Consider the following 11,728-nt stretch of genomic DNA (forward strand, 5'->3'; position numbering starts at 1 on the left):
GAGTACAGTGCGTCTGGATGCTGAGCAACAGAAAGCAGCGGATGGTGCCAGTTATGAAGCTACTGACTCTCAGCTCCAAACATACCTTTCCACACCCTGCTTGGCGATGCCGGGACTGGGACCCCATGGAGGTCATTTCTCCTTTGCCAGCTGGTCCCCAGTCAGATGCGGTGAGGCAGCCGGAGCGGGGGGAACATGCTCTTTCCTGTTTTGCTTGCTGTTCCGGTCAGTGTCTCAGCAATGGCCTTTCATGTCAAATTTCCAGCTCTCCCCACACTCCTAGAATCGGCATCATCACTTTCTTTCCAGAGACCCCACTGGGCAGTGCCTGCTCCTCAGAGGTCTGAATTATAGCTTCTGGTGGGGAGTGCCTCCAGCAACCTATATTCTAATAACCCAATCTCTTCCCCTGCCCCCCAGTGTTGAGGTGATAACTGCTTCTTGCAACTACTTTCTCATACCCCAATGTCTTTGTTTTGCTTTTTTAGTTCTCCAAAACTTATTTAATCAATTTTTGATGTTAATTTTCTTTGTTTTCTGACTCGACTCTGACTAGTACAAGTGGAGACAAGAAGACAGAGTTCCTGCTCTCAGGGATCTTAGCCTCTAGCTGGAGAGACAGACGGTAAGCATTTCCTTACATAAGTGAGAGTATTTCATCACAATTGAAATAAGGGTCTGGAAGGACAACTACCAAGTATACCAGCATATTACAGGCCCCGAGAAGCCCTTCAGCAAGTATAATTGTTGAGTTCTACTTAACTCAGTATCTCCTTATTTTATTTGATCAAGAAACTTTAGGGGAGCCTAGTAACATCCAGCAGAATTAGCGTTCTACATAGTACACTCATCCCCTGGAGGAAGAAATGGCAACCTACTCCGGTATTCTTGCTAGAAAATCCCATGAACAGAGGAGACTGGTGGGCTACAGTCCATGGGGTCGCAAAGAGTCGGACATGGCTGAGCATGGATGCATGCGTGCACACAATACACTCTGTTCGTGGAAGATGGAAGTCATTAGAGAAAAGTGCCAGGGACTTGGAGTGCAAGCATTTGCCATGTTCCCCAAGAGCACCCAGTGGGTGAGGGGTATCTTAGCTCCAGGATTCAGCTACAACATCAGCTGACAATTCCCTTTGTACTTATTTCAGCACTGCAAAGCAAATTTCTGATCATCATGGAATTGTTGTTCAGTTGCTAAGTCACGTCTGACTCTTTGCGACTCCGTGGACTGCAGCACTCTGGGCTTCCCTATCCTTCACTATCTCCTGGAGTTTTCTTAAACCCATGTCCATTGAGTTGGTGATGCCATCCAACCATTTCATTGAATTACTAAATAAATTTCCCTGCAGGAAGTGGAGACCCTCATCAGCCAACCCAGGCCTTCAGGTCTACCTGGCAGTTTCTTTCACGGTACACAGTAGGGTTTCTTGACCAGGATATTTAGAGGAACCATCAACCCCTTAAACCATGTGCAAAATAGTATGTGTGTACACATGTATATTTGTATGTGTGCATATGTGGGCACTTTTTGAGAGGGAGGGTTCATAGATTTTGTTATTCCTAGTGGAACTGTGACTCTAGAAAAGAGAAAGGTTAGAAATCATGGTGTTAGAGGAAAATATTCTCATTCTTATTTGTACACTGATCTCTTGCAAGTTTGGTCACTGTAAATCAGTCCTCAGTCTGATCAGCTTGAGTTCACTCACCAGACTGAGGTTCTGGATTCTCCAAGGTACTCCCCTGCTTGAAGAGCAGGCTTCCTGGACCACGTGGCACCACTCACTTTCCAGGCCTTTACCTGTGCTGTTCCTCTGGCTGGAAACCCTTTCCCCACACCTTGGGGTCAACGCCCCATCGTTTTTTGGATCTCAAGTTGGCTGTTTCCTTCTTGAATCCTTCTTAGGATGTCTGGTTCTGGGTTAGGTACCACTTCTTTGTGCTCCCACAGCATCGCTTCCATCTCTCTGGCACCCCACCCCCTTCTCTGCCACCCTTACCCTTCATCTAGGGCCACTTTTTCCCATTCATTGTGCTTATTCCATGATACAATTACCTGTTTGTAGTACTTGTCTGCTGTTTGCCAAACAAAGAGTTGGACATGACTGGGCAACTGAACAACGAGAAGCCCCATGAGGAAGGGGTTTGTGACTAGTTTTGCCCTGCTTTGGTGCCCAGACTAAGCGGTGTCTGGCATACAGCAAGCACTCATTAGCTGCAGGGAAACATGTAAAGATGGGTATTTGAATCCTTTCAGTGCTACACTTATAAGCTGTCACAGTTAGACCTCTCACATCCTCTGCCCCACTCTATGACTAGGTATAGGCTTGTCAGCCATGAGGATTCCAAAGAGTGAAACACTCACACGACCAAGTTTTGTCTTTCATCGGCAGAAGCTTCTTTCCCACTAAATGCATGTATGTGTGTGCACACGTGTGCACAAACCTATGTGTGATGAGAGAGGAGAAAACATATGCCACAGAGTTTGGAATAAACATACCTGCATTTCTCAGAAAGCGATATTTATAGTCCTTGACTATCCTCGTGTTTGGATTATAGAAGCCATCTCCACAGTCGTAACAGCCTGGAGGGATCTTTCTAGGTGGGTCCATATTGGTGAGTTGAGAGATACCTTGAAAGGATATCAGGGAGTGGGATGAATTAGGAGACTGGGATTGATATATATATGTGTGTGTGTGTGTGTGTGTGTGTGTGTGTGTGTATTACTATATATACACACTGCTATATATAAAACTCCAGCCCTATAAATTAAGCTGCTAATGTCAGGGGAGAAGAGGACCCGGGCACCGTCTCCCAGGACTGGGGACACGGGAACTACCAGGAGGAAAAGAAGAGTCAGTGTACCTTTAAGGTCATGACTCCTGTGTGTCATCTCTCTTAGAAGCTGAAGCCTGAGAAAAGCGGTAAGGTTGGAAGAAGGAACTTCCTGGTTTCCTCTTATCTGTGTTCTCTGTAATTCCCTGTCCTCTGGACTGAGGGGGATGCTCCAAGCACCGTACCATGCTCACGGCTCAGGGTCCTGCCCAGAGCTGTGCTTTGAGGTTGGTTAACCAAGATAAGCTAGGCCACTATGGGTTGAGGGTTACACTCCACGCTGAGCACTTCACAGCCATTCTCTCCCTGAAGCCTCCTGCCAAAGCCCATCTCACTGATGCCCAGAGAGGGGAAGGGTAGCCTTAAGCCTCCCCACCTCCAGCAAAGCCTGCCCCCGAGGCTTAGAGGGGGCACCTTCAGAGAGGTGTGCAGGGTGATTTGGGAAGGAAGTGAGTACTTCAGTGGGCCCCTGAAGGAGAAGGTGAGGCTGCGGGAAATTTGTGCACCGCCTCGAGACAGAGGCCTGATTTAGCAAAACCTGTGCTGTGTGAATGCTGAGGGCCCAAGGCCAGGAGCTCTTGGCCTACAGGTTTCAGTTGGGGTGAAGAGCCTGTGACCAAGTAATCACTACCCCACGAGGAATCATTTACAAGGTTCTTCAGTGGCATCAGACTGGCAGCTCTCTGAAAGCACAGACTGTGTCCTCATAGCTCTCGTTCTCCCAGGATCCAGCCGGTAGCTGCCACAGGGAGTGTGCTCAGGAAGCGTCTGTGAAGGTCATTGCTGTACCTACCCTAAGTGCACCCCATCACCTCCCATTGTGATGTCAGTACTATTATTCCTGTCTGATAATAACTCTCCATTGAACACCTACTATGCACCAGACAATGTGCTCGGACACTGGGGACACAGAGCCTTTGCCCTCCAAGAGCTCACAGCCAGCTCAGGAAGACAGACCCTTGTGACAGAGCTCGGGGAGGGGATCATGGCTGCTCGGTGATGGGGAGCCCTTACTTGGTCTGGGAATTCAAGGAAGAGCCCCAAGAAAGGGGCATTAAGCTCAGACCTGAAGGATGGGAAGGAGCTATCTGGGTGAAGTGAAGGGTTAGAGCATTCCAGGAAGGAGGGGGACTGGCAGGAAAGAGCACGGTCTCTTTGAGGAACAGAGAGCAAGCATGGTGAGGGAGCAGAGAGAACATCCGAGAAGGGCAGAGAGCAAGGGGTGAGGCTGGGGACCTCACGGGAGCTGGAGAACACCAGTCGTTTTAAGAGCATGGAGTCTCACTTTCAGGGTAATGAGGAGGCACTAGAGGCTGTGTGGGGGTGGGGGGCTGGTGGCCATCAGATCCATGGTTTTCAGAGATGGAAGTGAGCACGGAGGGGAGAATGGCCCAGAGGGGGTCCAGTGTGGATCTCAAGAGTTCAGGTAAAGAAGGTGAGAGGGTGAAGGTCTGGAATAGTGCAGAAGGGATAGGATGGCCACCTGATGTGAACAGCCGACTCACTGGAAAAGACCCTGATTCTGGGAAAGATTGAGGGCAGGAGGAGAAGGGGGCGACAGAGGATGAGATGGTTGGGTGGCATCACCAGCTCAATGGACGTGAGTTTGAGCAAACTCTGGGAGTTGGTGGTGGACAGGGAAGCCTGATGTGCTGCAGTCCATGGGGTTGCAAAGAGTCAGACATGACTTAGCAACTGAACAATAACAATGAAAGAGGATGAAGAAGCTCAGCTTGGCCCATGGAGATACTCAGTAAATATCTGTTTAATAAACAAATGAATGGATATATTTAGAGGCAGAATCCATAGGACCTGGTGATGGATTGCACACTTATGGAGGAAGGAGTCAGGATTAGGCTTATGTGGGGGTGGGGGTGGGGTGGGAGTGATGGTCTCCAGGGCAGCAGTCCTGGGGGTCAGTGGGCTGGTGGGCAGGGTAATGAACTTAGTGCAGACAAGTTGAGCGACGACCCAATGGAGGTGTTGGGGACACGGGATGCAGAAATCTGAGGCTCACGGATTTTGATTTCAATTAAATGAAGGCAAAAGAAGAGGACAACAGAGGATGGGATGGCTGGATGGCATCACCAGCTCAGTGGACATGAGTCTGAGCAAACTCAGGGAGACAGTGAGGCACAGGGAGGCCTGATGTGCTATGGTCCATGGGGTCACGAAGCATCAGACACAACTGAGCGACTGAACAACAGATGAAGGCTTAGCTGTGAATCAGCTTGTAGGGAGAAGATACAGAACGGAAACAGAAGAGGGCCTAAGCCAGAGAGCTGTGGTAAACCCCAGGATTCATAACTGGGGCAGGGGGGAAGCTGCCAAGGAGATGGGACAGGAAGAAAGTGGGAGGGTGAGGTGTCAGGGAAGCCAAGAGAGAGGAGGCGGCTCACCCGACAAAGCCAGAGTCTGCACTCAGGGCATCTGGACCCCAACACCAAGTGCTTTCTGGAGGTTTCTGTCCTTGGGGAGGTTGAGCTCCCCAGGCTCATCCAGCGATTGAGGGGAATGTGGGGACTCCAACCCCGACCTTCCAGCTCTCTGCTCTGTCAATGCCACCATACTACCTCTAGTTAGGATTTTTTTTTTTTTACAGTTTACAAGTCACTTCCCCATATTTGGCTATATTGTCTAGACTAGTGAAGTAGCTCAGTTATGTCTGACTCTTTGCGACCCCGTGGACTGTAGCCTACCAGGCTCTTCCATCCATGGCATTCTCCAGGCAAGAGTACTGGAGTGGGCTGCCCTTTCCTTCTCCAGGGGATCTTCCCAACCCAGGGATCGAACCCAGGTCTCCCATATTGCAGGCAGACGCTTTAACCTCTGAGCCACCAGGGAAGCATATAGTCTGGGCTGTGCCTAAATCTTGCCTCTTGAGGTTCAGCTGACCTCACACGAGTCTCAGAAACACAGAGGAGCCCCTGAAGCTGCCACTCTCTGGACACAGACTCTAGGCCCTAGGGTCCCCCTCTGTGAAGGAACTTGATTTTTGCAGGGAGGCAATGTGATGTAGGGACCTCAGAGAGGAAGACATGGGCTCCCATGCGAGCTCTGCCACTCGAAACATGCTTGAGCTCCACGGCCTCAGCTTCTTCCTCTGTGACATGGGACTAGGAAGCTGACATGGCAGGGTCATCTGGAGATTCGGTGTGACAGAGATGACAGAAAGCCTCACCCAGCCCCCGATACACGGAGCACACGGTCCATCAGGGCTCCCCCACGTCAGTGTTGCAGCTGATCTGATGCATAACGGCAGCTGAGGTGTACCACGCACCTACTGTGCATGCAAGACGCTGCTACGAACACTTTACACGTGTGATCGTATTTCTAAGACTTGTAAGGTAAATGAAGCTATTGTCCCATTTTGCATGGGGAGAAACTGAGGCTCAGAGAGGTGAGTGCACTGCCCTTGGTCCCTGGCTGCTACAGGGGATCTGAGATTTGAGGACTGGTCTTTCTGGCTCTGGAACTTGGTCGAATCCTGCGGTCCTGCTCCTCTCTCCTCTCCTTTGGGTGGGTTACTTCAAAGGGACCCAACCCACTTCTTTAGATCCATCTTTCATCTCCCTTTCCATCTGAGTGTGAAGGGAAGTGAGGATGCCTGGGTACCTGCAGGCTTCAAGCCGTAGCAGATCTCGGTGTAAAACCTCCGATCGTAGCTGTCACAGTAATGCCAGTTCTCAGTGTTATACTGCAGGCCGTCCGAGAAGGTGTATGTGCCCTGGAAGATGAGGTGCACACATGTGGGTCTGCGGAAGCCACAGCCCACTTGCCAAGAAGGATGGAAGTCAAAGGAAAGGATGGTGTTTTCCTTGAAGTGATCACTATCACAGCTGCTACAGCTGTGGTGACTGGGAGGCATGATTGTTAAGTCCTGAGTTGTGTGTCCAGCTCACTGTGTGACCTTGGGCAGAAAACCTACCCTTGGTGGCCCTCGGTTTCCTCCTCCATTCAGTTGGAAAATCATGCTGTATGTTTAACAGAACTGATTCAATGAGATTCAGTGAGATAGTGCATGAAGAGCATTTAGCGTAGGGCTGGCATGTAACAAACACTCAATAACTGTTACTATTATTCTTTTATTGTTATCATGGCTAGAAAGGTCAGGGCCCTCAGTCACGGCTCTTTGTCCAAACATGTACATTCGTCTTTTGCTGCCTTAGTGCTAAAGGAAGCCTCAGGATGTACACATTGCATTGGCCTGGGCATCAGGAAACATGGGTGGAAATTCCAATACTATTAATTCACAGGGTGACCTTGGGTAAGTCACATCCCTTTCCTGGGGCTTAGATTCTCCAAGCTGAAAAGCAAGGAGTGTTTCTCAACCTTTTTTTAGGTTATGAGCCAGCCCCTGTACCCACCCATAATGAAACCCTTAAAAGTTATAGATTCTTTCTCTGGGGAAATTTGAGCTCCATATGCACAAAGGCTTTTGTATATAAATCAGGAGATTTCACTGACATCCCGAATTCCATCTCTGGCCCACAAATCCAAGGCTAAGAACACTTGATTTAGATGACTGATAAGTCATCTGATTATAATGGTGGAGTTAGCACTTACTGAGTGCCTACTGTGTGCCAGGTACTGAGTAGAGTACTCACACACACCGCCTCATTTATTTTCATAACCATCCTAACGAGATCCCTCGTACTCTTGTGGCCGGCAGACTTGCAGTCCCCCAGAGATGTCCACGTCTAATCATTGAGCCTACGAATGTTAACCTTACATGGCAAAAGAGACTCTGCAGGTGGGATTGAATTAAGGATCTTGAAGTGGGGAGATTATCCTGGATTATCTATATGGGTCCAGTGTAATCATAGGGGTTCTCTTAAAAGGGAAGCAAGAGGGCCAGAGGGATAGAAGACGAGACGATGACAAAAGCAGAGGGAAAGGAGATGTGATGACGGAAGTGAAGATCAGAGGGAGGCATGGCCATGAGCCAGGGAATGCATGCAGCTTCCACGAGCTGGAAAAGTCAAGGAAGTGGATCCTCCCACATAGCCTCCAGAAGGAATGCAGCAGTGCTGGCCTGTTTTAGACTTCTGATGTCCAGAACTAAAAGAAAACAAGTTTCTGTCATTTGAAGGCACTGAATTGACAGTAATTCGTTAAAGCAGCAATATGATACTAATACAATTATTGTCCTCAGTGTACAGATAAGAAACAGGAGTCTCAGAAAGGGTAGGTCATGGGCCCAAGGTCACACAGTTGGTGGCATAAGAGGATTCAGACTCATTATGGCGTCTCCAGGGGTCTTCTGGATAGATAGGGAGAAGATTCCAGAGCTCTGGAGATCAAGAGGCAGGAGAAGAGGGCAGCAGAGGGGAGAGCAGGGTGCCTGTTGGGGGCTCTTCCCATCTGAGGCTTTCCCCTCCCCACCTGATTACCTTTACAACCAACCCTTTCTCCCAAACCGCATCAAATCGGCTCCCATTGGGGAAGTACAAGGTTCCTTGGCCATGAAACATGCCGTCCTTCATTTCCCCAACATATTTTGTTTCAGTTGGGAGGATGTATTCGGCATCACCCTCCATCCTGTAAGGACAAAAAGAAGTCACTGAACCCTCATGGGAACTGGAGGGTCAGAGGTAGGGGTGCATGAGAGCCAGCACCTCAGGGTCCCCAGATGTAATTGTCCCTGCACTATTCTGTTCAGAAGCAAAAATGTTCCCCTTAGAGCTCAAAGTAAGAGGGGCTGTGTGTTGAAGGGAATGCAAAAGTTGGTCTATTGTTCTCCCTCGCTCTCAAGTAGGGGCTGTCCCGGGTTCATGCTGCCCATGGAAGGCCCCCTCTGGAGGCCCAGAGAGGGAAACAATGTGCTCAAAGCCACACAGCAAGCACTGTGAAGCAGAGACAGGGACCAGGCTTTCTTGGAGCTGATTCCGGGTCTTCTCCATTCCCCACAACCAGCCCACCCATGCCCACAGCACCCCAAGTATGAAACTGGGAAAAGTATGGACCTGAGGAAACAAGAATTTAGTCTCACTTCATCATCTCCTAGATGTACCATCTTGGAGACTTTCCTAAGCCTCTGTTTTCCTTCCTTCCTTTATTCCAACAAATACTTATAGAACACCTGCTATATGCCAGGCACCTTGCTGAGTCTACTCTATTGGATGCAAAACTATAGACACAACAGCGTCCAAGGCAGATGCAGTCCTTGTCCTTGACGGGCTCACAGTCTAGTGACGGACACAGCTAAATAACTGCACAATGCTTGATCAGTGCTCTGCAGGGGAAGATAGGCCCCTATGGGAGCAAGGGGCAGGGTACTGCCTGGACCAGATGACCACTTGCTTCACAGGGGAAATGGCTGAGATTAATGCCCAAGATGAACCCAGATACTAATAACACTTTTCCTAGTAAAGGGCCTGATATATAGTGAGAGCTTAAGAAACATGTTTTCAGTCATTCATTCGTGCCTTCTCTGTTTTTCCCCACTGGCTGGAATTCATCTCTCCTAACTCTAAACTTACTTTTGGTTTTGTTTGTACTTCTGTTGGATGCCTAGCACTTTCTGCCTTGTATCATAATTGTACAGTTCATCTCTCCTTTGTAATCAAGCTACTTGAAAGGAAGACCTTGGTATTCTCAGCTCCTGGAAACATGCTCTTTCTTAAAGAGGTGCTGGGGAACATCTACTAAGTAAAGAATGAAGGAAACAGAAGAACTAGTGAACCTACTGAGTGGGTAACAGAATTTGCTGCCATACACAGGCCCCAAACAGGAGAGCACTGTGGTTAAGCACAGCTTCTGAGACAGGCAGGCCTGGAGTCCAGGCCTGGCCCCACTTCTCTATGTCTTGTATGACTTCTACCTCTCTAAGCCTGAGTTTCTCATCTGTAAAATAGGGATAATGACACTTCTGCAAAATTACTGCATTAACGGCTATGAAACTATAGCAGAAGAGCTTAAAAACTAATTTGCTTTTATTTTGCTGCAAGACATAGAAGGAGAGAGAACTCGTCTTCATCCCTCTACCTCTTTGCTTGAGATTATATCTGTTATTTCTAAACACAGTCTCCATCTAAACGCATCTCTGAAATTTGACATCTCCCCTATTTTTTTTTAATGTAACTTGGATGTTATTGTTCAGACCACCTACAGACAACTCCAGCCCACCCCAAACAGAACTTATCTTCTCCTCTCCCAAAGCGGATCATCCTCAGTGTTCTCAATCTCCAGGCTCAAAGCCTGGAGCTGGGCTCTGGGCTGGACTGAAAGCAGTCTCTGAGTGGGACCAGGAGCCAATCGGTTGCCAGGTCCTGGCAATGAAATCCCCAAACTTCTACATTTTTTCTCTACCACAGCCCTACTGCTTCTGCCTTGGCCCAGGGTCCTGCTGCCTTTTACTGGGACAACAGCAATGGGCTCTGATCTGCTCTCCCTACCTCCACTCTCCCTCACTCCCTCCCTCTTTCCATCCTTCCTTTTCTCCTCCCCCTCCTTTCCTCCTCCGCTTCCATTTTTCTTTTATCATTCAGGCCAAAAAGTCTTAGAATTCCCTAGCAGTCCAGTGGCTAGGACTCTGCGCTCTCACTGCTGAGGGCCAGGTTCAATCTCTGGTTGGGGAACTAAGATCCCACAAGCCATGCATCATAGCCAAAAAAAACAAAGAAAACAAAGGTAATCAGCCTTCATTTTAAATTCAAAGTAAATTTAAAAGAACAAAAAGAGCTCCTTTATAATAAAGATGTTAATCCTTAACAAGGGTATGATGACCATATCTCAAATATTATTCAGTCAGTCATTCATTCTCTTATTCATTCATGTGGCTAACATTTACTGAGTGCCTACCAGACATACGCACTATGAGGAGGAATACAGAGATGAAATAAATTAGATTTCCTAATATCCAGCAATACCAAGGGTCTATCCATGGCTCCTCACACCCACAGAATTGTACAGAGTATTCAGATCTCTCTACACCAGAGCACAGACTCCACCTTGTCCAGCTTGGGTTCCCACTCTCCCCTAGGCACATCCTACACTCCAGCCAGACTGAACTGCTTGCTCTCTCCTTCATATATAAGCCCTCTGAGCTATTGCTCATGCTGTTTCCCTCTGCCTGAAAATATTCTTCACCTTGCATCTCCAACCACCTAGATCCTACTCAACCTTCAGGGCCCATTTCAAATATTATCTCCTCCATGAAGCCTTCTGGGATTGTTCCAACTAGATGCATCCTCTGCAGGGGCTCAGCAGCAAGACTCTATAATAGAAAGATCATGGGCTCTGGAGGCAGACCTAGTTTTCATCTCTGCTCTGTCAAATGCCAACTAGGTGACTTTGGGCATGTTATGTAACTACTTTGTGCCTCACTTCTTCCATCTGTATAGTGGGGGTATCTATCTCATAGGGCTGCTGTGAGGAGGGAAGATTCAAGCAAAGCCACTATCTGAAATTATCTTCTCTGTTTGTTGGCAATATGCTAACTAGACAAAAAGCTGCATGAGAGCAAGGATCTTGACAGTTTTAATATTCTTATCCCTGTACCTAATACTGGCAGATAGCAGACACACATATATATATGGAATGGATGTATCTCAGCTCTGCTGTTAATTAGAATATATGTCCTTGAACAAGTTACTTCACTTCTCTGGGGATCTCATTTACCTTAACTGTAAAATGGGAATAAACATTCCGATCTAAAAGAGTTGTCCTGAAGTTTAAAAGGGAAAAAATTTGAGAAAGCGTCTGATACAAAGCCCTTTGCAGGGACAAAAAGACCGCCGTCTTTTTCCAGTCACGGATGTTCAAGGACGTAGTGAATCAAACGAAGCCCTTACCTGCCATCTACAAATTCCCCAATATATTGGCTCCCGGTGTACTCCATGGCGCCTGCCTCTAGCTTCCAGTCTTTGGGACACCTGAGTCTCAGCGCATC

At 48.1% G+C, this 11,728-nt stretch overlaps 1 protein-coding gene across 2 annotated transcripts in view; it reads right to left on the reverse strand.

Annotated features, from left to right (window-relative positions):
• MORN5 (MORN repeat containing 5) overlaps positions 1 to 11,677 on the reverse strand; it is a 34,149-nt gene extending 22,472 nt beyond the window's left edge. Inside the window, exons 1-4 of one of the 2 annotated variants that reach the window (XM_068988087.1) lie at positions 11,631 to 11,677; positions 8,229 to 8,376; positions 6,451 to 6,562; positions 2,501 to 2,632 (exon numbers count right to left, since the gene is read on the reverse strand). In XM_068988087.1, the coding sequence (XP_068844188.1) occupies positions 2,501 to 2,632; positions 6,451 to 6,562; positions 8,229 to 8,376; positions 11,631 to 11,677 (439 nt within the window). Of the gene's footprint in view, positions 1 to 2,500; positions 2,633 to 6,450; positions 6,563 to 8,228; positions 8,377 to 11,630 lie in introns of those variants that run through there. The other variant, XM_068988089.1, reaches the window with a different exon arrangement.
• Between the last annotated feature and the right edge of the window lie 51 nt (positions 11,678 to 11,728).

The sequence above is a fragment of the Capricornis sumatraensis genome, chromosome 1, assembly GCF_032405125.1.
Source record: "Capricornis sumatraensis isolate serow.1 chromosome 1, serow.2, whole genome shotgun sequence".
Classification (NCBI taxonomy): Eukaryota; Metazoa; Chordata; class Mammalia; order Artiodactyla; family Bovidae; genus Capricornis; species Capricornis sumatraensis.